General features: G+C 33.4%; 3 protein-coding genes and 1 pseudogene across 3 annotated transcripts; 2 read left to right on the plus strand and 2 right to left on the minus strand.

The window, feature by feature from the left end:
- Positions 1-27,797, minus strand: LOC113754128 (putative pentatricopeptide repeat-containing protein At1g13630). The gene is made up of 5 exons (XM_027298470.1): positions 27,329-27,797; positions 24,090-26,305; positions 1,000-1,102; positions 440-535; positions 1-348 (listed from the first exon to the last, which is right to left on the minus strand). The coding sequence occupies exons 1-2, from the start codon at positions 27,771-27,773 to the stop codon at positions 24,255-24,257; spliced, it is 2,496 nt and encodes an 831-aa protein (XP_027154271.1). The 5' UTR covers positions 27,774-27,797; the 3' UTR covers positions 1-348; positions 440-535; positions 1,000-1,102; positions 24,090-24,254.
- LOC113754125 (putative pentatricopeptide repeat-containing protein At1g13630) lies at positions 1,100-4,841 on the minus strand. Its single transcript, XM_027298467.1, has 2 exons — positions 4,364-4,841; positions 1,100-3,338 (listed from the first exon to the last, which is right to left on the minus strand). Exons 1-2 carry the CDS (start codon positions 4,806-4,808, stop codon positions 1,285-1,287), a joined length of 2,499 nt encoding a protein of 832 aa, XP_027154268.1. The 5' UTR covers positions 4,809-4,841; the 3' UTR covers positions 1,100-1,284.
- LOC113752616 lies at positions 10,170-14,826 on the plus strand (annotated as a pseudogene).
- On the plus strand, positions 16,237-18,001 carry LOC113754127 (UDP-glycosyltransferase 89A2-like). The gene has a single exon (XM_027298469.1). It carries the CDS (start codon positions 16,392-16,394, stop codon positions 17,811-17,813), a length of 1,422 nt encoding a protein of 473 aa, XP_027154270.1. The 5' UTR covers positions 16,237-16,391; the 3' UTR covers positions 17,814-18,001.
- Positions 27,798-27,898: the final 101 nt, after the last annotated feature.

Raw genomic sequence — 27,898 nt, forward strand, 5'->3', positions numbered from 1 at the left:
TTTCAGGGTAAAAGGGATCAATCTTATTACATACATGGCGGTGTATACACTAATAGGCATGAATGCGTGCCATATGTGCAAATTTGGTGGCATGCATCTACTCGCTAGTGTACAGAGTAGCAGCAATGAGTACAAGATTAATCATCTGAAAGTAAATAGTTTTCTTGACGCATGAACATTCTGCGAGATCTGCACAATTGACAATCAAAATAGTCATACACAAACACTGGATTGCACTTTCCACCAGCCAATGAAAATGCTCTGTTCATATGCTAATGCTGCGATAACACATGCGTTATAAACAATCACTTCGCCAGAAACAACACGAGAAATAGTTTCTTGCTGCACCTGAACATAGACAGGAAGACAAGCATGAGATAAGTTGCCCAGAACTGACTCCTCAGCACAAAAAGTATAATATCAGAATACTAAATCTGACCTTTGTGCCAAGAAAGATTCGGTGAAGTTTCCTTCAAGACCAACTTTAACATGATGCAAAAAGCCAACTGGTCTAATTTTCAAATCCTCCAGGCTCCTGGACATTATATGCGGAATGTCATTACTACAATGAGAACAGAGCGATCACCACAATCACAAACATGAGCACTGTTATCAATGATTTCGCAAACAGGAAAGACCAGGTACAAATAACAAGAGGAAAAGAACCTATGCAGCCACACATAAGTAGGTGACGTAGAAAGCAACTGATGTTTACCTTATGCCATGTCAAAAAGATGAAACGTACTAACTTGAGAACAGAGGACTACTATAAATATCCAAGTAAATGTTCCGGCACCGAAAAAGAGGGGAAGGAAGAAATCAGTAAGTGTTCAACAAAGAAACAGCCTATGATTCTCAAGGGAATCAAATTAATTTTCAAAAAAATAAAAAACTGTATACCTCCTAAAAAAGAAAGAGCACTACAAAAATGTTAGTATCTAGTTATCCAAACTGATTGTATCAAGCAACAAACATCAAGAAACACATGAGCAAACGTACTTGCATTTAGTAAAAACCCATGAAGAGTCTGCCGACAAAAGAATTTGTCTTTGCTAGTTTGCCACCACCGGCACCCAACCACAGGTTGGCACTGAATGTTCACCTGTAATCATATAAGGGAACATATGGAAAAAGGTCATTTTCTTCTTTTCCTTCTTAAAATACTGATTTACTTTCTATTTTGTTGGGGGAAGGCAGGTGCAGATGCCAAGTCCTTAGCAAAAATTTCACGGGGCAGAACCTCATCCTTGTGAACAATGAACTTAATCACCATCTCTCACGGGTTCAACCAGGATCGAAGCCACATTTGACCATTAAAGCAAATAACTGAAACATGGTATCTCTATCATGAATTCGGTATAAATTATTGAGCATCACTGAGCAAATTTGTTGATCAAGGGCAATGCCACACTGCAAGATCAGACGAAGGAAGGCTTTTGCATCACTTATCAGATGTCTTTTGCAAAGTCTATTGACCACAGCACTACAATCTCTGACTGAGACCTGATAACCCATTTCTACCATTTGATGGAACAGCACTATTGCTTTATGTACATTACCTTTTGCACAAAGTGCTTTTATCAATGTGGTATAAGCAACCTTTGTCAGTCTGACTTTTTGATCTTGAAGAGAAGCCAACAGCTTTTCAGCATCCTTCAAGTTCCCACGAACACACAAACCATTAATGAGAATATTATATGTGACATGATTAGGCTGAAGATTGCGCAGCAACATTTCATCATGTAACTGGAATGCTCTTTTCATATCCTGGGTTTTACATAAGCTCTGAATGATGATGTTGTATGATATTTCATCAGGAAAGACTCCCTTAGCAAACATGTCCTGGAGTACTCCAACAGCTTCTTTCACCTTTCTTTGTCTGCAGAGCCCTTTTATGACCACTGTATAAGTAACATGAGTAGGCTCTATGGCCCTTGCTTCCATTTCCTTGAGCAATTCAAACATAGCTTGCACATCCCGTTCCTCACAGAATGCATTCATAAGAGTGGTGTAAGTTACAGCACTTGGCACCAAACCATGAGTCTCAATAGCATTCAACCAGATTCGAGCATCAGCTAGTCGTCTAGATTTGCAGAAACCATATATTAGAGAATTGAATGTGACAATAGTTGGTGTAATTCCTTTCTCCAAGATCATACGAAAAAGCTGGATAGCCTCATCCATATAACCTACTTTTGCATAACTATATAACATAATGTTACACAAACCAATATCCTCCAATAAGTCACAATGCATCAGGGTGTCAAAGTATCTCCTTGCCTCCTTTATGGTCCCTTTCTCAGACAGAGCTAACAGAATGGATCGCTGAGTGAAAAGGTTTGGCCTGACTCTCTCCAAGCACATCTCCTTGTATAAATGAATAGCGTGGTGAAGCCGACCTTGCTTGCATAGGCCATGAATGAGAATAGAATAAATCACAACATCTGCTTCTAGACCAATAGTTTTCATCTCATCAAATAAAGACAGAGCTTCATTAACATTTCCCCTCTTACACAGGCAGCTAATCATAACACCATATGAGATATTGGTTAACTGCATACCCCGTGAAAGCATCTCTTCTCTCAACTTGAAACATTCTTTAATATTGCCTGTCTGGCAATGCCCACAAATCAGTATAGTGTATGTGATAAGATCCGGATTTAATCCTTTATACAGCATTAAACTAATAACTTTCCATGCCCCACTCATCAACCCAAGGAGACTAAAGCCTTTCGCAAGTGTGTTATAAGTCACTATATCAGGCTCCAATCCATGCTTCTCCATGTCACTTGTAAACTCTAGTGCTTCCTCCATAGAACCCGCTATACATAATCCATTAATAAGTATATTGTAACTGTAGGTGTCAGGAAGTAAACCGCATTTATGCATGATACAAAAGAATGACTTTGCCACATTCACAAAACCCAATTTACAGAAACCTGTCATGAGATTGTTCAACCAAACTATACGAGGCCCAGATTCTTCCTTTTCTGCTTCTTGCATAAATGCAACTGCTTCTTCAACCAAGGACTGTCTGCACAGACCATCTATAATAATGGAATTTGTATAGCTACTAGGACGAATCCCACTGGCTTTTATCACATCATACATGTCCCACATTACATCAGTGAGCCTCAAATTGTACAATAAACCATTTAATGTCATGATGGAAGCCTGAACATTCAAATCCTTCATCTTGAAAAGGACAAAGAGTGCATCATGCACCATCCCAGATCTGGAGTAAGCAAAAGCCAGCATATCCCAAACCGTATGACTGAAATCTGATTCCCTGAAGCCTTTGGAAAGCAGCTCACAAAGTGAAGGTGCAGAGCCAGAGCCTAACGGAAATCACAAGAACTCTATATAAACAGAAAATGAAAAATGTAAAGAGATATTCTAGCTTTCGCAGCTGATATCAATATTGAAATATTCAGCTCTGAGATGTCAACTAGAGATTCCTAAAAGCACACATAAAATAGCTCCACTACAACACAAAACAAATAATCCGACCAGAAATGGAAGGACAGACAATCTGTTAGAGCGAACTCCATGTTTCTATGACATTATGATTTAATGTTTTCAGCCACCACAAGTGTTGAGAGACGATAGTGGAGGGGAGAAGAAGGATGTTACTAACATGGAGCTCTATCCACAAATGCTTTTTAATTCCATTTTCAATTAAATGTGAATGAATCTGAAGTTCCATGAATGTAGAATGTTTATCCCCTAACACGCAAACAAGTTAGCAACAACTTTTTACTGCTAAGATAATCATGGCTAAGCAATCTTGGGAGCTAAACTTTGTTTAACAAGTTAGTTTTGCTTCAAAAATTATCTAGAACTAACTTTTCACAACAATATGGCTGTAAATAGTATTAAACATCCCAAGAAATATAATACGGATTTGCTTATTGCAAAGATTTTTAACTTTAAAGCCATTCAATATTTTTTCATCTAAAAACGCACAATATAAGCGTGCATGTGCCCCAACTCCATTTTGACTTAACCCAACTGCTTATCAATCTATCCATTTTTATTATTTCTAGAGATATTCAAAATCTTATTCACTAATCATACTAGAAATTTTCAAAGCCAAAAGGCAATTTAACCCTGATTTTTTCTGCTTCATAAAGTCAAAAACATCAACTTTATCACTTCATTAACAACAACATATCCAAAAAAGCACCAGCTTATCTGAAATCCTCCACCATTTACATAATTCAATAGGACAGTAACTAAAAATCACTGCATTCAGCTAATACAATTACCACAGATTCTGATAAAAGCGCGTCTACCACACAAATTTTTTTCCCAATTTACAGCAATGCATTAAGAAAAATGAATTGCATGGTTGTAATTGCACCTTCTAGGTGAACCATTTGCAGCAAATGTAACTTCAAGGCTCTGAACCTTTCTTTTCTGGCCAAAACATGAGCAATAGAAAGACAAGAATCTCTTGAATGCTTAAAATCATATTCGTTCTTCAACAGGAAAAAGAAATCCAAAGCAGTTTCCGGGTACTTAATTCTCAATTTCTCAAGAATCCCATCAACTTCCGGTGCAGATAAGCCCGAGATTAAGGTATTAAATTCTGGGTCACGGCCAAGACGTTTAGCAAAACCCCTTTTGTCCCCGTAATTAAAGTTAATGAGGCGGGTGAAAATTGCTGAAGAGACGTCGTTTGGCGGGACTTCAAGATGGTTAACAGCGGCCAAGGTGGCGTAGGAGAATATGGGCCTGAAGAAGAAGAGGGAGGTAAGGGAATACTTTGGTGGCTTTTTTGAAAGCTTGAGAATTAAGCGATGCATTAGGGATTGGAATGGAGCATCCTGGGAAGAGGAGGAGGAGGAGGAGTGACGGGGGTTTTAGAAGGCAAGAAAGAGGGAGCACTTGGGGGATTTTCATTTGCTAGGGTTTAAGGAAACCGTTGTTGATTTTTTTTTTTTTAAATTTTTGCTCGGTTCATTTTTCTGCAAATTATTTTGAAGGACCTTTTCATTTACCCCCTCCCATTTACTTATTTGGGAATAGTACCTTAAATATGTTCAATTTTTGCTCATATGGGAGAAAAACATGTCTTTTACCAATCCTAAGTCGTAATGAAATCTAAAATACTTACATGTGTGTGCATATATGTGTACAACAATATGAAATGATTTGATTTGTTCAGTGATTGATATATTTATATATAAATTAGTCATGCCATATCACGTTAAAAAAAAGTAATTTATTAGTTTTTCGATTTATAAGATTTGAAAGCACATGTATATGAGTGAAAAAGGTTTGGCGTTGAAGAGTAAGGTCTACATTTGGCATTTATAGATGGTTGTTGAACTTCATATTGAAAATAAACTACCTAGACCTTTTTTATGGTAAAATTGACATCTTTTCTTTTTTTGCCAAAAGAATTTTGCGTTTGAGAACTTGCTTTGGAATTAAAATTTTGTAAACTTGAATTTCATCCAGCGCTATAGGAGTTGCACAAGAACAAGATTCATGAAGTTTTCAGAAGAAAACATGTCATACCAACCTACAAAACTACACTCCCAAAACTTGTTTGAATACATTAGATTAATGCCATTCCTAATGATCAAGCTTATAAGAATAATGTGGTTTTATACCAATAGGTATCTAGTTATTCACATATATATCACACATACAAAATCTCAGTGGGAACAAAAATAACATTAAAATTTTTTATCTGCTATTTTTCTAGTTTTTTAAGCAAAAAAAAAAAAATTCACAACAAGTACAAATGATACGTATATTCTATGAAAAACATAAAAAGACAAACTCAAAATTATTAATGTAATAATAATTTTATTTCAAAAACAAACTAAACTATTTACAATTGTTCACGACGAGTTTTCATATTTTGATAACGGTTTACGACTTTTTCATTCTGAACTTCACGAAATATATTTTTCTCAATATAAGTAACTAAACAATCATTCATCCAAGTGTCTCCCATTTTATTTCGTATCCGATTCTTCACTATGTTCATAGTTGAAAAAGTCCTTTCTACTGTAATTGTAGCAACAAACAAAATCAAAGCCAACTTTAAGAGCATATAAACCAATAGATACACAATATCTCTCTTAGTCTCCACCAACCTTTGAGCTAGTTAAGAGATTTTTCTTAAATCGAGAAATTCCTTAGCAGATTTCAAGTCATTAATATAAATATCCAATTCAGTGTCAAGTGCAAGGATATCCAACTTAGAATATCCAATTCAGTGTGGGACGGCAGATGGGATGTGCTTATGAGCAAAGTTTGGTGCGGATAGATTTGTGGCTTTGTTGGGGGGAAAATGGGAAACCAGAGGAGCAATAAATGATGGAGGAAAGGAAAATTGGGAAGTGGGGACAAAGGAAGTAAATGATGGATTAAAAAAGAGTGACCGTCGGTTGTGGGGGGGAAATTGGGGATAAAAGAGGAAAGGGAATTTGGAGAGTGGGGGCACACTTAAAATTACGTTAAAATTGTATAAATATTATAAGAATTTAAAGGGCCCCAGTGCCGCCACCTTAAATCTGCCCCTGCATACAAAGAACTAACTCTCCCATAGATTATATATTGAGTAAATGGCCAAAAAAGTCATCAAACTATTTAAAATTGTGCCGGTTGCTCGTTTAACATTTTTTTTGGTCACAAAGGTCACCAATCTCTTTAAAACGGACCTTCCAAACCACTCCAACAACTTCAGCTCCTTTGGTAACTGGATGACTGACTATTGTAGGTTTTTAGCGAAAAGAATATCAAAAAATAATTGGAGTCAATTAGATTATATATATATTTCGTTCCACATGAGTTCAAAATTGTAGGCTTAAGGGATTCATGCATGATGTTAATAGGACGTCAAAAGTTGCAATTTATTTGGTGAACAGTACTTAATTAAGCTCGGATGTATTGTCAGCAACATTTCTTTTTATACGTTGGGCTGGATTTTCAGCAACTAATTAAGGTATGAACATCCTTATCCCATGAATGAGGAGTGGGGAGATACCCTGTTCAGAAGGCCTCAGCTCAGCTGTAAGATGTTGAAGCATAAGGAGTAGAATTGTAGATAAGGTCTGGCTAGGGGAATATATGAGGAAAAGAATGGTCGATGGATGCTATATCTTTATCTATGTTGGCGATCTGTTTGCCTCAAGAGTTTTTTTGAGTGCAAATGAGTAGGCATAAAGAATTATGCGGACCCATTTTTCTTGCAATGAGACAAACGTTTCAACTAAAATTGGGATATGAATAATTGGGTTGTGGCAAGCTTTGAAACTTGAAGGGTTTTAACAATTATGATTAGCAATTGCTGAGATAGTAAACAAGAAAAGTGACTACATATATAGTAATTGGCTACCCCCCAATTTTTTTCATTGATTGTGGTTCTTGATGCTGGTGATTCATGTAAGTCACGACTTTCTTTTCGGGAGCACTTTTCTTTTCATAATTAGTAGTTTGCAAAGCCTTTTCAAAGAAGTTGAAGAATTAAAGATTAAAAATAACTCACCTTATCCTACATAGCTTGGTTTACAACCACTAATCGAAGTCTGCCTTAATTAACTATATTTTGGATAGTAAGTAATTTTATTAAAGACATGCACTATGTTTCCATAATCACTGCTTTAGACCAAAGCTTTCGTTTTTCTTTTTTTGTTTTCCTTCCAACAATTGTTCTTATTATTATACAATGAAAAATGCATTGATGAAGGTATTGAAGGCTAATAGGAGTTAATACAAGCTAACACCCCAATAAAACATGAACCTATATATCCTAATCTATAGTTAAGATAGTGCTATATCTATAGTTAATCTGTTCTTTTAGGTATGATCAGATGCATAATCACCTAAAAATATATATTCATACTCCATTTTCCCTTTCTTTTTTGTTCTAATCATTATCCTAGACAATGATGGAGCCAAGGGGGTAGAGGGGGGCCATGGCCCCCCTAAGTTTTGAAAATTTTAATTCATAATATGTAAATATGTGTGTAAAATAAAATTGGCCCCGCTAAATTTTTACAATTTTAGTTTATATTATAAGAGTTGATATATATATATATATATATATATATGATTTAGTCATCTTTGAATTAATTTTTTTCTTCAAAAAAAGTTATTTATTTTTTATTGTACTAATTATTTAACTTTCAAAAATTAAATATATAATTTGATGTTCCATAGTAAATTGACTCAATGTGATGTATTAGAATAAAAAGATCCAATTCATAATTGTTAATGGGCTAAACAGACCCAATTCATAATTGTTAAAAGCAAGAACTAGTACGTCTAAGAATAGAACTTCAACATTTTGAGCTCGACATTCCAAATCATCCTGAATTGCAAGAATTATCTAGTATTCATGAGTTATGTCAAGGCTTGGTGAAGACAAGAAAATTAGTGATATATTCTCTTATTGACAGATTGATTAGACTTGTTTTTACTTTTCCTGTATCAACTGCAACAACAGAGTGGGCATTTTCAATTATGAAAATAATCAAGACAAAGCTCCAAAACAAGATGGAAGATAATTTCTTGAATGATTGTCTAACTGTGTATATAGAAAAAGAAGTTGCTGAAAAATTTAGCAGTGATTCAATTATAGATGAATTTAGTTCTATGAAAGAGCGTAGAGCTCAATTTATTTCTAAGAAAAGATGTTGAAATTTCAAATTATGTTAACATAACTTTTATCTTTTTTCAATTGAAAATAGTTACATTTATATTACATGGTTATATATATATATATTGCATAGGTGACATATTGGACAACATCTTCTCATAATATGCAAATTGAATGATTTGTAATGTTATAAGATATTTAATCAAAAATTATCTTTTTTGTTAATTTTTGTTATGACTATACCGCATATTTATGAATAGACATACTTTTATAATTGAATTTAATATTTGATATTTTTAGACGTCATATATTTAAATAGAAGAAAATTATTTTGAACATAATATATTAAGATAATTTTATTAGAAAAAAAATTTTGCCCCCACCCCAAAAGTCCTGGCTCCATCACTGGACTCCTAGAGAACAAGTTTGCCCATCCAAGGATTAAAACGTAGGAGAGGCCCTCTGTGCAACGGATCTTCTGTCCCACACCCTGTGTCAATCTCTGTTCCACTTTTTATTATATTGTTATTTCTCCTACATAAATATCATGTTTTAGTTCTTTTTTGAATCCTTAAAATCCAATAACTATTAATTGAATAAAAAATAAATGCAGCAACTTCAAAAAAGCAATATATAATAAAAAATTAAAAAATACAGCAGAAAATTCATGAAAAATCTCATTTTTTATGCATTTTGATTTTTTGAGTATGTTAAATTTTGTGTATAACTCAATTAATAATTATTGGATCTTAAGGAAACAAAAAAGAACTAAAACATTATGTTTATGTAGAAAAAATAGCAATATAATAAAAAGTGAAACAGAGAATGACACAGAGTGTGGGACAGAAGATCCGTTGCGGGTCCTCTGGTGTTGACTCATACAAGTAAAAATAATATTCTGGTAGTAAATAGTAATGATATAATCATCTTCTCAATCATTTGTCCAAAATAATTGGATCTGTTGCAACAATTATGTTTCTGCAATTAGATTCCTTCCTTCCTTAATCTAATTTAGTTCATCTTGCTGACTCCCTTTATCTTCTGAAATCCAGCTAAGAGCTACAACATCGAATCAGTCGATACTTTCACTTGGCATATATCTACTGAACTATGTTACTCTTTATCTCAAAACCTAAAACATGAATATCACTGATCAAGAAACAATATATATTATACTTATAGCAAGTTCGATCCTTTTTTTTTCCTTGGTCAACACAGATAGTTTACATCTGCTATTTTCAAATTGTAGTGTCACTTTCAAAGTATATTTTACAAATCCGATGTTGTTTTTTTGGTTCTGCTTTAGAACTAAGAAGCAAAAGGAGCGCCTTATAGTGAAACTCACATAGGACCAACCACATTTTGTATTTATTTCTTCCGAGTCCTGTTCTCCATATAAACTGCTAAACCATCTTTGAAGTTTCTACCAAATTCAAAGCATACACTTCCTTTCGTTTCTTCATTTCTTCTCTCGCTACCATGTCCAAGCAAAATCCAAAACGATATTCTCTGGAGCAGATCAACAAAAATATCAGCAGTTCTAAAGAAAATGAGAAGCAAAGAAGTGCTGCTAGTTTTTTTATCGAAACACATGAAGAAAGTGTACCCTATAGGGCTGTACAAGACTTGCTCATCTCTTTCACTTTCTTCTTTATCATTATCCTTGTTTCAAAACTCAAACGATTCTTCCCAGGCAGATTCTTCATCTCAGCTGGATCAAAAGATTGCATTGGCACTCCGTCTTATTGAATCGCCTAAAAGAAGAGAGGTCCCAGCTGCCAAAATTTTCCAAAAACCTACACAGAACCTGGTGAAGAAGGGTTTAGGAGGTGCAACTGGATTACGAAAAATAGTGGTAAGGCATTATTTGATGCATTGCAAAATTTAACCCTTTTTTTTCTCATTTCTCTCAACCAAGGAAAAGCTTACAATTTTTATTCGTATATTACTAGACAATGAAGGATTGCACTTGTAAATAAGAATGGAAGATAATTTGAAATTGTAAGTAAAAGGTCCTCAATTCAATATCTCCTATTTGCAAACAAATAAAAAAAAAGAATGGAAGATAATTAAGATTTTTCACACTGTGGAATAGGAAATATTACACTCACGTCACACTGCTTTATATTCGGAGACACTACCATCTTCAATTAAGGGAACAGATTACTAGTATAAAAATTCTCGAACACAAAATTAAACTTACAAAAATTTGGTGGATTGATTAACAAGAAAAGTCTGGACATCATTTGTCCTTAGTCTGAGTATATGCTTTTCATGTGCATATGTACATGTTGGTTCTTATGGTTGCAATAAAATTAAATTCCAACCCAAAATAATCAACTGCTAAATCAAGTTTAACATAGCTATAGTAATTGATTACTCCCTCCGTTCCAATTTAATAGTCATGTATTCCTTTTTCATCTGTCCCAAATTATAGTTCACTTTTCAATTGAAGAATGTAGTTGTATTTTAATTTTTCTAAAATACCCTTGTTCAATGTAAGTTATTGTTATTATAAAACTACTCCATTTAATGAGAGTTGATTCTTTTTTTACCATCAATTCAAGTTCCCATAAAGTTGTACCATATTTAATGTGAGGGTATTTTAGAAAAATAGCAATCTAAAGTTACTTTTCCAACAAAGTTAACTACTTTTTCTTAAACTGTGTGAAAAAAGAAACGGGACTATCAAAGTGGGACGGAGGGAGTACTATAACAAGATTGGCCGGCTGGCGTAGGACATGGAATCATTCGTGTGCTCAATTAACTGAAGACATTGAATTATCAAAAACAATACTATTATACTTGCTTTCCCAAAAAAAAAAAGACATTGAATTAATTTGAGTAATGCCACTAGCCAGATTCATGCAGCATATATTATTGAGGTGGCGTTTGGTTCGCACATCGGAATCGGATTCGGATTCGGAATCGGATATTCTGGGTTTGGAATGAGGTCATTCATTCCAATATATTTGTTTGGTTCAAGTACCTGGAATGTGTATCATTACTATAATTGATGTTTGGTTCGTCGACTCTTTCGGAATGGAATATAATAAATATATTATAAATCACATCATAAATGATAATTATTGGCTCTTTGTAAATGAGATATAAGAAATTTTCACTAATTAAATATATTAGTATAAAGGTATTAGTAAATATATTAGTATAAATGTATTAGTAAATTTAGATAATAATATTATCATTATAAGTTTGTAACTAATTAAATTAAATATTATATATATAATTAAATATTATATATATAATTAAATATAATTATATAATTATATAATATATACAAATATTAATTATACAAATATTTTATATAAATATAATATATATTACATATTAAATATAGTTATTATTATATATTATTATATTTAAAATAATTATTATTATAATTATATAACTTATTAATATTACATACATGTATATATTATAATTATATGCACATATAATATACATTTATAAATATACATATATATTATAAATATAATATTAATAAATTTATAATATATATTATATAAGTATAATTATATTTAACTAAATAATTATAATATATAATTATATAATACAATAACATCATTATTATAAGTTTGTAACTAATTAAATTAAATATTATATATATAATTAATTATAATTATACAAACGCTATAAAATAAATACATAATTATAATTATATAATATATAAATATTAATTGTACTCATATTTTATATAAGTATAATGCATATTAATATTAGATATAGTAATTATTATATATTATTGTATTTAAAATAATAAATATAAATATAAATATAATTATATAATTTATTAATATTATATACATGTGTATATTATAATCATATGCACATATAATATGCATTTATAAATATACATATATATTATAAATATATTATTACATAATATTAATAAATTTATAATATATATTATATAAATATAATTATATTTAGCTAAATAATTATAATATATATTTATATAATGTACTAATATTATAATATATTATATATATGTATATAAAACATAGTATAGTTGTTACAACCACTTACGCTGCTCAAGGAAAGCCGATGTTTATTCGTGTAGATATACTGTTGCTTTCATGTGTTTACATGGATTACCAATAGGAATTTCATGGTTTCTCTGAACTTAATTAATCATTAACTCCCTATTCCAAAATTCACCATTTTATCAATATTTTTGAAGACAACATTAACATTTTAGCTTGCTGAAGTAGGTGTGACTAAATGAACTTCATGAGAAATTTGTCAAATTGATCCTTAACATTTACACAAAAATTTTTTTTAGTTCTTAACATTTAAAATCAGCCAGAATAGTCCTTAACATATAAATTATGATCCATTTTGGTCCTAATGCTCGTATTTGTTCATTTCTCCGACTAAAAATAACACGCCTCTCTCACGTGGGCATATTTTAAAGGGCAAAACTGGAAAACACTATTATTTTCAGTGCAAATATGGAATTGAAGCTTTTGTTGCTGCTGCTTCAGTATATTCTCCTCAAACTGTAAAGCACCCGCGTCAATTTGAGGCTTGATCTCCCTAGCGGTGTGGCTGTTGCTGTTGATCCCCCAAGGAACCACTACCATTAAATCCAGCGAGGTTGATTCTGTTACCTTTCCGTTAAAGCTGTGTGATCTAACCGCCAAGGAACCACCTCCACCCTCTTTCTACCAGATTGTGCAGGAGGCGAAACCCGGGCATCAATATTTATGGGTTTTGGTGGGCTGCGAAAGAGAAGAGAAAAAAGATGACGTGGATGATGATTTGGGTTGAGGAAGCGAAGCGAACAAAGATGACGATGGTTTTGGAAGCAATGCCAAAAGTTTCGAACTTTCCCGATTTTTTAGCAATTGCTGCACATCCCTCTCTTCTTGAAGTTTATTAGATTTATGTGGATTCAGAGTTGAGGAAGACGACGAGACCGGGGGCTTTGGGGGGTGGGGGAAGTGGAAACGAGATAGATGAGGAAGAAGATGATGATGAAGATTTTGGGGGTGGCAATGAGGAGAGGAATCCAGCTGATCTAGGATTTGAAAGTTGTGGTTTATCTTCTTGTTCTTAATCTTGTTCTTCATCGGAAGAGGCGTAACTTGCTAGCAAAGAGTCCATGACCAGAAGAAAAAGGGGAGAAAAGCCCTAATTTCAGAACAGGGTAAGAAAAATATGCGAAAATGTTGTCCTTGAAAAGGAGAGAAAAGCTTGTGTTTTCTAGTTTTGTAATTGAAAATATGCCCACGTGAGAGAGACGTGCTATTTTTAGTCGAAAAAATGAGCAAATACGAGCATTAGGACCAAAATGAATCATAATTTATATATTAAAAACTATTCTGATTGATTTTAAATGTTAGGGATTGAAAAAGTTTTTTGTGTAAATGTTAGGGACCAATTTGATAAATTTCCCTATTTACGTACAATTTCATGACGAATGCTGGGGAGTTCCAGTTTATGATGACCAGTAAGTGCAGATATTCTTTTTTTTTTTTTATAATTGTAAAGGTTGATTGATGCATGCATGGTTGATCATGGGATTCAAGGACTAAAATTATTCTGGTTGAATGAATTCAACAATCAACTCTTCGAGCTCCTAGCATTATCCGGGATGCTGATGGATTTCAATTGGACAGAAATTGTAAAAAGGAAAGAATTATTCAGGTAAGTTTTGCTTGCATTTCAAGAGGAGCAATCGATCGATACTCGCGAATATATATACTTTTACTTTGTCAAAATTGATCGTACATTAGAAAATGTAATGCTTATATATACTTTGATTTGAGTGTACACTCATTGGATTATTGTATACGGAAGCTAGAGGAACACGTACATTTTTTTTTTGGGTCATTAACAACCATTTGGGTCCTTAATTAATTTCCTTTTATCATAACAAAGAGAAATCCAATCAAGGTTTTTTTTTTTTTTTATTTCTTTCTTCTTTACTTTCGTACTGATGAGGAACTGTTTGTACTCGCAGGGGAGTTTTTGCTGGATTTGATGCAAACAATGTGGCCAAAATGGGGGAAAAAGAGATTATGGACATAGTCTCCAACAAAGCACTGATGTTAGCTGAGTGCAGGGTTAGATGCATAGTCGATAATGCCAAATATCAAGAAACTCGTGTAACATCATCCAGGGCAAGTGCAGAAGAGCAAAGGCAGATGTCTATCAACGTTGTGAAACGTCAGCTAAGATGAGAAGCCTCCTCTCGGAAAAGAAGAAGTTGGGTGGATTTGGAGCTTTCACTGCTGATTATAGCCTATAGGGGACCGATGCACCATCCGCCTAGAAACAACTGAGCCTGTAAAGGAAGATGTCTACTTAGTCTCGACCTTTGATGGTTAACAGACAAAAGATGTATCCATCATTTTTTGTTTTCTGCAGTAACTTTTCTTTTAGCCATTAGTGATTTAGCTACTATTAATGAATTGCCTTTCTGATGTACTTTTTGTTTTCCAGATTTTTGTCAGTTCATCAACCTTTGTCTAGTAGACTTCTATTTAGCTGCTCTTCTTAACAACAAATTTAAATTGTTTCATCCTTGAAACAGAATTGGTTAGCTATAAAAGGCGCCCACGTTTCTCTTTGTTCTTCTTCTTCTTCTTCTAACCTTTGTCTCAATATTTAAGTACAGTTCAATACAACTTTTTTACTTCTTTTTTTTTTGGGGGTTTTTTGAAGGGGTTTGTTTCAAAATTAGTTTTTGGAGGAAATTTTGTAGGTAAAACAAAACTTTAAAAAGAGCATCATCATATAATAGATGTTGTTGCAAGAGTACCCTTGCAAGTTAATCAGTTTTCATAACGAAATACTACTTTTCTTCCGTGATTCAATTTACTAAATTAATTACTAGCAAAATATTCTGATAAAAGCTTTGTGAGGTTGATGAAAGTTAAAAGAGTATTTCATCTACTTTGTATTTTTTAACTCACTATGAAAGCATCAACATCAACCCGAGTTTCCATATAATTTTGCTACTATTTAATATCACTAACGTATATTCTTGAAGCATCTGAGCGTATACGTATGAATATCTGAACGTATATTCTTGGATTGGAATGTGACATTGTTAAAAAAAATTTGAAAATAAAAATCTGGTTGCTGTAGATTTATACCCTAAAACTAAAGTTTCTATTTGAGAAAAAAGAAAGAGTGAATGACGAGAATGATCTCTAAATTATCTAAAATGACACGCTGTTGTTAGCGAGCCTTTTCTTTTTCTTTTTTTTTTTTACCAAAAAAGTTACTTAACTCCTTAAAATAAGGTTTTTGGATCATTTTCTACTAAATCAACCAAAAATGACAATTTAGGCAATTTTTGCCCCTCAAAATCTATAATAACAGGTCAAATGTACTTCTTTTCAGTTGATTTACCAACTAAATTAGACTATATGATGCAAGAGGCCCATTTTAAAGAATTGAGTAACTTTTTGACCAAAAAAAAACATTTATTGGATGACCATACCATGCCACTTTAGATAGTATTTTGATAACTATTTTCGCCATTCATTTAAAAAAGAAAAAAGGAATTTCCAAGACCAAAATGACATGTTGACTTGACGTTGCAGCATTGCACTTCACAAATTCCACCACGATTGATTATTCTCTTCTACGAATTCTACCTGATTTCTGCAATAATGCATCCCTATACAGCTACCAAAGCAAATAGTGCATTCATTTCCTGTTTTCTGTCCATAGTCTTTCGTCTCCAATTTCTTCTCAAACTCTTCCCCCACTGGCCTTAAGCTGGCCTACCCAAACCATGTCCACAATCTCTGCAAATGGTGTCCATATTCTAATCTTCCCCTACCCAGCTCAAGGTCATATCCTCCCAATGCTAGATTTCACCCATCAACTAGCCCGCCGTGGATTGACCATTACCATTTTGGTTACACCCAAAAACCTCCCAATCTTGAACCCACTTCTCTCAACTCATCCTTCAATCCAAACGCTAGTCTTTCCATTCCCACCCCACCCCTCAATCCCGTCTGGGGTAGAAAATGCCAAGGACATAGGAAATCATGGGAATATACCAATAATCAGTGCACTTTCCAAACTCCATGACCAAATCATCCAGTGGTTTAAGTCCCACCCCAGCCCTCCTGTGGCCCTCATCTCTGATTTCTTCCTTGGCTGGACTGAAAATTTAGCCCATCAAATTGGGATTCCTAGAATTGTTTTTTACTCATCTGGGGCATTTGCTACGGCGGTTTTGCAACATCTGTGGCTTAGTTTTGAGTCTATTACTAGTTCTATGAATGTGGTATATTTTTCGGATTTACCCAGGTCTCCTAGTTTTGTCTGGGACCATCTTCCTTCGGTTTTCCGACGGTGTAGAGATTCCTCGGATCAGGATTCTTTGGTCGTCAGGATGGGTATGGCTGCAAATAGTAAGAGTTGGGGAGCTGTTTTTAATACTTTCGATGCATTGGAAGGTGAATATTTGGAATGGTGGAGGAAGAAAATGGGCCATGGGCGCGTTTTTGCAATTGGGCCGCTGAATTTGATTGGTGTCCCTGAGAAGGTGGGCCGGGGAGATGTGAATCTGCAGTCGGCTGATGGTCGCAGTAGCACCTTGCAACGGCTTGATGGTTGGCCTGATGGGTCAGTTCTTTATGTTTGTTTTGGGAGCCAAAAGTTACTTAAGAAGGCCCAGATGGAGGCTTTGGCAATTGGGCTTGAGGGCAGCGGAGTCCGTTTCATTTGGGTTGTTAAGCAGTTAACAGCTCCACAAGTAGAAGAGGGATATGGATCGGTTCCTGACGGCTTCGAGGATCGGGTCTCCGGGAGAGGGCTAGTTGTAAAAGGTTGGGCTCCGCAGGTAGCTATATTGAATCATCGAGCCGTAGGTGGGTTCTTGAGTCATTGTGGTATGAACTCGATGTTGGAAGCAATAGTGGCCGGAGTAATGATATTGGGCTGGCCTATGGAAGCTGACCAGTTTTTGAATGAAAGATTGTTAGTTGACTACATTGGAGCTGGGGTTCGAGTTTGCGAGGGTCCTGAGACAGTACCCGATCCGACTGTTTTAGCTAAAACGATTGGCGAGTCCATGAGGGGGGACACAATTGGGATGGAAATGGCAAAGCAGTTGAGAAATAAGGCCTTGGAAGGTGTTAATATTGGTGGGAGCTCCATGAAAGATGTTGATGGGCTCCTGGGGGAACTGGCCCAATTGAAGTGAGGGGATGAAGAATGGAATAGCGAGTTACACTATTTAATCAATTTGCTTCCAAGTTCCCTTTAACATCCAGTAGCAGTCAGCCACTCTCTTCTTATGGTGTTGCTGCGAGTTGTATCTTAAATCGTTTTTAAAATTTCAGACAATCTAATATGCACTTGTAATGAAAGTTAATTTGATTGTATGAAAAATCTTTCAAGTTGACAGCATAGGTAAGATAATGAACCAGACATGCAAGCACATACAACTGGTAGGCCTGAATGGCATAGCTATTGATCATTGCAGAGCTGCTTAAATTTTGACCATATGTGTTTCAGGGCAGAAGGGATCAATCTTATATACATACATGACGGTGTATACACTGACAGGCATTGCCATATGTGCAAAAATTGAAGTTCGAATTCGAAATTAAAATTTGGTGGCATGCATCTACTTGCTAGTGTACAGAGTAGCAGCAATAAGTACAAGATTAATCCGAAAGTAAATAGTTTTCTTGACGCATGAACATTCTGCGAGATCTGCACAATTGACAATCAAAATAGTCATACACAAACACTGGATTCCACTTTCCACCAGCCAATGAAAATGCTCTGTTCATATGCTAATGCTGCGATAACGCATGCGTTATAAACAATCACTTCGCCAGAAACAACACGAGAAATAGTTTCTTGCTGCACCTGAACATAGACAGGAAGACAAGCACCTGAACATAGACAGGAAAACAAGCATGAGATAAGTTGCCCAGAACTGACTCCTTAGCACAAAAAGTATAATATCAGAATACTAAATCTGACCTTTGTGCCAAGAAAGATTCGGTGAAGTTTCCTTCAAGACCAACTTTAACATGATGCAAAAGGCCAACTGGTCTAATTTTCAAATCCTCCAGGCTCCTGGACATTATGTGCAGAATGTCATTACTACAATGAGAACAGAGCGATCACCACAATCACAAACATGAGCAGTGTTATCAATGATTTCGCAAACAGGAAAGACCAGGTACAAATAACAAGAGGAAAAGAACCTATGCAGCTACACACAAGTAGGTGGCATAGAAAGCAACTGATGTTTACCTGATGCCATGTCAAAAAGATGAAACGTACTAACTTGAGAACAGATATACCACAGACTACTGTAATTATCCAAGTAAATGTTCCGGCACCAAAGACGGGAAGGAAGAAATCAGTAAGTGTTCAACAAAGAAACAGCCTATGATTCTCAAGGGAATCAAATTATTTTTCAAAAAAAAAAAACTGTATACCTCCTAAAAAAGAAAGAGCACTACAAAAATGTTAGTATCTAGTTATCCAAACTGATTGTATCAAGCAACAAACATCAAGAAGTACACGAGCAAACGCACTTGCCTTGCATGTCGTAAAAACCCACGTGTATTCTAGAGCTGTTTCGTGAGATAATGTTCTCACCTGTTTGTAATACTATTAGATAGGATTTAAATGGATGGATTGACTCACTCTTTCTCTTAAAAAGAAAGAAAAATGAGCAAGTTTATATGTTTTTATTGATGTTGAAAATTGTGACATGTTTTGGAGGCTTTCTAAACTTTTTATAATTATTAAAGTGCAAGAAACAATATGATTGCTTTTTGTTTAGTTACAACTAAAACTATACTGCTATTAAACCAACAATGCACTCATAATGAATTTGCTTTCTCTTCTTTTTTGGTATGATTACGTACATATAATATTGGTTAAAAAATCTTTATCCAAATCATAATAAATAGGAGGCTACATTCATGGATGAAATTTCTCTTCACAGCAAATTTTAATTGTTTTAATATTCAATTTTTCTCCTATATCTCTATTCATTATGTACAAAAAATATTTTTACTATGTAGTCAACTAATCTTCTAGGGGGGCCCTATTCTCCTATATCTCTATTCATTATGTACAAAAAATATTTTTTACTATGTAGTCAACTAATCTTTTAGGGGCCCTAGTTGTCTTGCACAGCCGAGGTACCTCTACTAGTATTAAAACCGATTTCCTAGTTTATCTCGTGATACTTTAAAATCAGCCTCGCCTATTATGTATATGTTTTTGAAAAGTTAATTGAGTTCTATGTGGATACCAGTTGTTAAAAGACTCGTCCTCATTTTGGAGTTTTTGTATCAAACTGGGAGAACTCATTTTGGATAATACAGAGGAAACTCTATAGTCCAATCAATAATAACGTTAACAAAATTAATGCTAAGGAGAACCTTATAAATCAATAATAATGTGTTAAAATTGGTCAAAATGAGCCAAGATATTGCAACTATAACAAAACAATACATTGTCATTAATTTACACTATCTTTTATCTTGTTAATTTTGCTAATGATATTAGTAATTGTGACCATACAAGTGAATAACTATATATTTAAAAGTGGTCAAAAGGAGTTAAGGGATCACAAATAGAATAATAAGATACATTGTCATTAATTTTGTATGTCCTCTTGTCTTGATAATCTTGCTAATGTTGTCATTGATTGGACGTAAATAGAATAAACTTGAGATTTAGGATACAAAGTGTTTAAAATTGAGAGTTTATGGTGCAAGTGAAAAAGTAGAGGTACAAATTTGGGACTAGAAAGTGGAATTAATCCCATTATTTAAGTTGTAATTACTTAATGACACTTTTAGCCTTCAGATATTAAGCATATTTTCTTTGAGGCAACCTATTCCGATTTTGATCAATAGAACTCATCTAAATATACACATGATAACAACAGTTTGCTGTCTGCGTCTTGATTGTGAAAAAAATAACGGTTAAAAAGAAAAGAAAATACATGGTAAAAGAAATTTCCAGCAGAAAATATACTGATGTAATTTACCTTCCAACAAAATTTCTTTTACAAGTTATGCTTTTGGGTTATTCCGCTTTGAACGTCCATTATATCCTATTAACAGATAAAAAAGCAATTTGTGCTAGTAATGTTGCTAAACTCTCACCTTTGAGATGCTTATTTTCTGGAGTAATTGTGAATTGGTGTGGGCATTGTGTCTTTTCATATAATTTGATTGGATTAAAATAACAGTATTTAGCTAATAAACATACTACTATGTGAAACGTTCTTGTTGTTATACATTTCTTACGTCTGTTACACAAAAAATAAAGTGTTTAGAATTTTTTCAAACAAGATAGCATGCAAACTTATCTATATAATAACAACTCGTTTCATGGTTTGGAAGAATATATCAGTATTTTAATGATAGAAATAGCTATTAGTTCCACAATAACATTCAAAGAATCCAAAACGTTGATTAGCATAACGGTATCTTTTTAGCATGCAAAGAACATAATTTCCATCCTAGAAAGAATTACTATGGCTATGTGGATAACAATTGCCATCGCAGAAAGAATTACTTCAGCTATTTAGGCACGTAGACTATCCAAAGAACACAAAAGAATTACTATAATTATGTGGATAACAATTTCCATCCCAAAAAGAGTTACATTAAAATCTCTATAAATTAATAACCTTTGGATCATACAAATTCTATTAGTTTAAGGAGGTTTTAATTAATCGATAAATTAATAATTTATTAATTTATTGAGCGTACTTACAATTCAAAGAAACACATATGTAATCAACTAAAGTTTTATTTTATTTTTCAAAAATATAAATTATTCTGTTAATAAAAGGAAGCTAAGTCAATCTATATCTACTTGATTTGCAAGTGTAATTTAATTCTATTACTGTCTTCAATACATGTACGTAAGTGATATGGTTTTTCTATTATTAAGTGCTCAAAAAGTCTTGGGAATATTATTAATGTCTTCAATACATGTACGTAAATGATATCATTTTAAATGGGAATATTAAATGGTAGACGTCCAATTCCATTCTTACTAAATGCATACAATGAATCAGGTCAACTACAATACTATTATATATATAAATGATAAAAAAAAAAAGAGATGGAAGTCTTCTTATAATACTCTTTTCGTCCCATTGAAAGTATCATACTTTTCTTTTTTTTGCTGTCCCAAAATGTTTGTCATGTTTGACATTTCTAACTATTTTATACTCTAAAATTTCCCTTATACCTATCATTAATGATGCATAAAGACAACTATGATGAGATTGCTTTGTATTTTTTATTTTGACCAACACATGATTAAGGACAAAAGTAGAACAAAAGGAAAAAATTTTTGGTGGAGTATACTATGCATAAAAAGCACATCTTTTCAAGCATGACTAAATATATAGGACGGAGGAAGTAACAAATAGAAACTCTTCTTACATATCTCATTGTTAAACTATGACTTTTCATCTAAAGATGTATTCGTAAATCAATAGGTACTGAGATCTTTCAATAGTCAGTAGAGGTGGACAACGATCAGGTACTTGCCCCTAACATGATTTGGGTGATCCGACTCTAATATATCGGATCGGCTATTTTGCGACCCTAACCCGTGCTTAATGTCTTCGGGTATCTGCTACTCAGGTACCCGAAAAGCAGGTACCCAAAAAAAAAGGATGGGTCATAGGATATTCACCCCTAAAAAAAAAAAAAATCTATTTTCCAATAAAAAAATTACTTTCCGCTTACTAGCAACATGTTTTTCAAATTAAAAAAAGCTTTCCAATTAATATTGGTTGAGATATTGTAATCAAAGTCCATGCATCAACATTCTTATACATTTCATCCAACAATCAAACCAATCTCATAAATTTAGTACATATTAGAATTATAATATCTAAGTCAGCCGACAAAAGAATTAGGTGGCGTTTGGTTCGCACATCAGAATTGGATTCGGATTCGGAATCGGATATCTTGGGTTTGGAATGAGGTCATTCATTCCAATACATTTGTTTGGTTCAAGTACCTGGAATGTGTATCATTACTATAGTTGATGTTTGGTTCGTCGACTCTTTCGGAATGGAATATAATAAATATATTATAAATCACATTGTAAATGATAGTTATTGGCTCTTTGTAAATGAGATATAAGAAATTTTTACTAATTAAATATATTAGTATAAATGTATTAGTAAATTTAGTCTAACTGATTAATAATTTCTATTAGTAAACATGTATAATTATTAGTATAATTGATAATATTAATTATATTACACAAATTAATATACATTATATAATATATATAACTAATATTATTATTAGTATAAGTTTGTAACTAATTAAATTAAATATTATATATATATATAATTAAATATAAATATACAAATGTTATAATATAAATATACAATTATAATTATATAATATATACAAATATTAATTATACAAATATTTTATATAAATGTAATATATATTACATATTAAATATAGTTGTTATTATATATTATTATATTTAAAATAATAATAATTATTATAATTATATAATTTATTAATATTACATACATGTATATATTATAATTATACGCACATATAATATACATTTATAAATATACATATATATTATAAATATATTATTATATAATATTAACAAATTTATAATATATATTATATAAGTATAATTATATTTAACTAAATAATTATAATATATAATATAATAATATAATAATATCATTATTATAAGTTTGTAACTAATTAAATTAAATATTATATATAATTAATTATAATTACATGAAAGTTATAATATAAATATATAATTATAATTATATAATATATAAATATTAATTGTACTAATATTTTATATAAATATAATGCATATTAATTAGATATAGTTATTATATATTATTATATTTAAAATAATAAGTATAAATATAATTATATAATTTATTAATATTATATACATGTATTTATTTTAATTATATGCACATATAATATACATTTATAGATATACATATATATTATAAATATATTATTATATAATATTAATAAATTTATAATATATATTATATAAATATAATTATATTTAACTAAATAATTATAATATATATTTATATAATGTACTAATATTATAATTATAATATATTATATATATGTATATATTATAATATATAATATATATAAATATTAATTATATCATTGTATAATTATAATATGTAATTGGATTTGTTTCTTGGAATCAAACTTGGGAATCGGACAAAACCCACCAAAATACTTGGGAATGGAGAAACACCAAATTTTTAGAAATCATTCCAAGATTTCAATTCCCATTCCAGTGAACCAAACACCATTTATGGGGTTCATTCCATTCCCCGAATCCGATACCCTCTTACCAAACGCCCCCTTAGTCTTTGCTGGTTTGCCACCACTGGCACCCAACTACAGGTTGGCACTGAATGTTCTCACACCCCAGTTATTGAAATCACCTGTAATCATATAAGGGAACATATGGAAAAAGGTCATTTTCTTCTTTTCCTTCTTAAAATACTGATTTACTTTCTATTTTGTTGGGGGAAGGCAGGTGCAGATGCCAAGTCCTTAGAAAAAATTTCACAGGGCAGATGCCTCACCCTTGTGAACAATGAACTTAATCACCCATCTCTCACAGCTTTTAAGTCACATTTGACCATTAAAGCAAATAACCGAAACATGGAATCTCTATCATGAATTCGGCATAAATTATTGAGCATCACTGAGCAAATTTGTTGATCAAGGGCAATGCCATACTGCAAGATCAGACGAAGGAAGGCTTTTGCATCACTTATCAGATGTCTTTTGCAAAGTCTATTGAACACAGCACTACAATCTCTGACTGAGACCTGATAACCCATTTCTACCATTTGATGGAACAGCATTACTGCTTTATGTACATTACCTTTTGCACAAAGTGCTTTTATCAATGTGGTATAAGCAACCTTTGTCAGTCTGACTTTTTGATCTTGAAGAGAAGTCAACAGCTTTTCAGCATCCTTCAAGTTCCCACGAACACACAAACCATTAATGAGAATATTATATGTGACATGATTAGGCTGAAGATTGCGCAGCAACATTTCATCATGTAACTGGAATGCTCTTTTCATATCCTGGGTTTTACATAAGCTCTGAATGATGATGTTGTATGATATTTCATCAGGAGAGACTCCCTTAGCAAACATGTCCTGGAGTACTCCAACAGCTTCTTTCACCTTTCTTTGTCTGCAGAGCCCTTTTATGACCACAGTATAAGTAACATGAGTAGGCTCTATGGCCCTTGCTTCCATTTCCTTGAGCAATTCAAACATAGCTTGCACGTCCCGTTCCTCACAGAATGCATTCATAAGAGTGGTGTAAGTTACAGCACTTGGCACCAAACCATGACTCTCAATAGCATTCAACCAGATTCGAGCATCAGCTAGTCGTCTAGATTTGCAGAAACCATATATTAGAGAATTGAATGTGACAACAGTTGGTGTAATTCCTTTCTCCAAGATCATACGATAAAGCTGGATAGCCTCATCCATATAACCTACTTTTGCATAACTATATAACATAATGTTACACAAACCAATATCCTCCAATAAGTCACAATGCATCAGGGTGTCAAAGTATCTCCTTGCCTCCTTTATGGTCCCTTTCTCAGACAGAGCTAAGAGAATGGATCGCTGAGTGAAAAGGTTTGGCATGACTCTCTCCAAGCACATCTCCTTGTATAAATGAATAGCGTGGTGAAGCTGACCTTGCTTGCATAGGCCATGAATGAGAATAGAATAAATCACAACATCTGCTTCTAGACCAATAGTTTTCATCTCATCAAATAAAGACAGAGCTTCATTAACATTTCCCCTCTTACACAGGCAGCTAATCATAACACCATATGAGATATTGGTTAACAGCATACCCCGTGAAAGCATCTCTTCTCTCAACTTGAAACATTCTTTAATATTGCCTGTCTGGCAATGCCCACAAATCAGTATAGTGTATGTGATAAGATCCGGATTTAATCCTTTATAAAGCATTAAACTAATAACTTTCCATGCCCCACTCATCAACCCAAGGAGACTAAAACCTTTTGCAAGAGTGTTATAAGTCACTATATCAGGCTCCAATCCATGCTTCTCCATGTCACTTGTAAACTCTAGTGCTTCCTCCATAGAACCCGCTATACATAATCCATTAATGAGTATATTGTAACTGTAGGTGTCAGGAAGTAAACCACATTTATGCATGACACAAAAGAATGACTTTGCCACATTCACAAAACCCAATTTACAGAAACCTGTCATGAGATTGTTAAACCAAACTATACAAGGCCCAGATTCTTCCTTTTCCGCTTCTTGCATAAATGCAACTGCTTCTTCAACCAAGGACTGTCTGCACAGACCATCTATAATAATGGAATTTGTATAGCTACTAGGACGAATCCCACTGGCTTTTATCACATCATACATGTCCCACATTACATCAGTGAGCCTCAAATTGTACAATAAACCATTTAATGTCATGATGGAAGCCTGAACATTCAAATCCTTCATCTTGAAAAGGACAAAGAGTGCATCATGCACCATCCCAGATCTGGAGTAAGTAAAAGCCAGCATATCCCAAACCGTATGACTGAAATCTGATATGGAAAGCAGCTCACAAAGTGAAGGTGCAGAGCCAGAGCCTATGGAAATCACAAGAACTCTATATAAACAGAAAATGAAAAATGTAAAGAGATATTCTAGCTTTCGAAGCTGATATCAATATTGAAATATTCAGCTCCGAGATGTCAACTAGAGATTCCTAAAAGCACACATAAAATAGCTCCACTACCACACAAAACAAATAATCCGACCAGAAATGAAAGGACAGACAATCTGTTAGAGCGAACTCCATGTTTCTATGACATTAAGATTTAATGTTTTCAGCCACCACAAGTGTTGAGAGACGATAGTGGAGGGGAGAAGAAGGATGTTACTAACATGGAGCTCTATCCACAAATACTTTTTAATTCCACTTTCAGTTAAATGTGAATGAATCTGAAGTTCCATGAATGTAGAATGTTTATCCCCTAACACGCAAACAAGTTAGCAACAACTTTTTACTGCTAAGATAATCATGGCTAAGCAATCTTGGGAGCTAAACTTTGTTTAACAAGTTACTTTTGCTTCAAAAATTATCTAGAACTAACTTTTCACAACAATATGGCTGTAAATAGTATTAAACATCCCAAGAAATATAATACGGATTTGTTTATTGCAAAGATTTTTAACTTTAAAGCCATTCAATATTTTTTCATCTAAAATCGCACAATATAAGCATGTATGTGCTCCAACTCCAGTTTGTCTTAACCCAACTGCTTCTCAATCTATCCATTTTTATTATTTCAAGAGATATTCAAAATCTTATTCACTAATCATACTTGAAATTTTCAAAGCCAAAAGCCAATTTAACCCTGATTTTTCTGCTTCATAAAGTCAAAATATCAACTTTATCACTTCATTAACAACAACATATCAAAAAACGCACCCACTTATCTGAAATCCTCCACCATTTACATAATTCAATAGGACAAGTAACCAAAAATCACTGCATCCAGCTAATATAATTGCCACAGATTCTGATAAAACCGCGTCTACCATGCATAATTTTTCCCCAATTTACAGCAATGCATTAAGAAAAATGAATTGCATGGTTGTAGTTGTACCTTCTAGTTGAACCATTTGCAGCAAATGTAACTTCAAGGCTCTGAACCTTTCTTTTTTGGCCAAAACATGAGCAATAGAAAGATAAGAAGCTCTTGAATGCTTAAAATCATAATCGTTCTTCAACAGGAAAAAGAAATCCAGAGCAGTTTCCGGGTACTTAATTTTCAATTTCTCAAGAATCCCGTCAACTTCCGGTGCAGATAAGCCCGACATTAAGGTATTAAATTCTGGGTCACGGCCAAGACGTTTAGCAAAACCCCTTTTGTCCCCGTAATTAAAGTTAATGAGGCGGGTGAAAATTGCTGAAGCGACGTCGTTTGGCGGGGCTTCCAGATGGTTAACCGCAGCCAAGGTGGCGTAGGAGAATATGGGCCTGAAGAAGAAGAGGGAGGTGAGGGAATACTTTGGTAGCTTTTTGGAAAGCTTGAGAATTAAGCGACGCATTTAGGGGTTGGAATGGAGCATCCTGGGAAGAGGAGGAGGAGGAGTGACAGGGGTTTTAGAAGGGAAGAAAGAGGGAGCACTAGGGAAGTTTCAATTGCTAGGGTTTAAGGAAACCGTTATTATCG

Source organism: Coffea eugenioides, chromosome 11 (assembly GCF_003713205.1).
Source record: "Coffea eugenioides isolate CCC68of chromosome 11, Ceug_1.0, whole genome shotgun sequence".
NCBI classification, from domain to species: Eukaryota; Viridiplantae; Streptophyta; class Magnoliopsida; order Gentianales; family Rubiaceae; genus Coffea; species Coffea eugenioides.

Coding starts and splice junctions, on each gene's coding strand:
- LOC113754125 (XM_027298467.1), bottom strand. CDS start 4,808: ATGCATCGCTTAATTCTCAAGCTTTCAAAAAAGCCACCAAAGTATTCC. Junction 3,339..4,363: donor GCAAATGGTTCACCTAGAAG/GTGCAATTACAA, acceptor GATTTCCGTTAG/GCTCTGGCTCTGCACCTTCA.
- LOC113754127 (XM_027298469.1), top strand. CDS start 16,392: ATGTCCACAATCTCTGCAAATGGTGTCCATATTCTAATCTTCCCCTAC.
- LOC113754128 (XM_027298470.1), bottom strand. CDS start 27,773: ATGCGTCGCTTAATTCTCAAGCTTTCCAAAAAGCTACCAAAGTATTCC. Junction 26,306..27,328: donor GCAAATGGTTCAACTAGAAG/GTACAACTACAA, acceptor TGATTTCCATAG/GCTCTGGCTCTGCACCTTCA.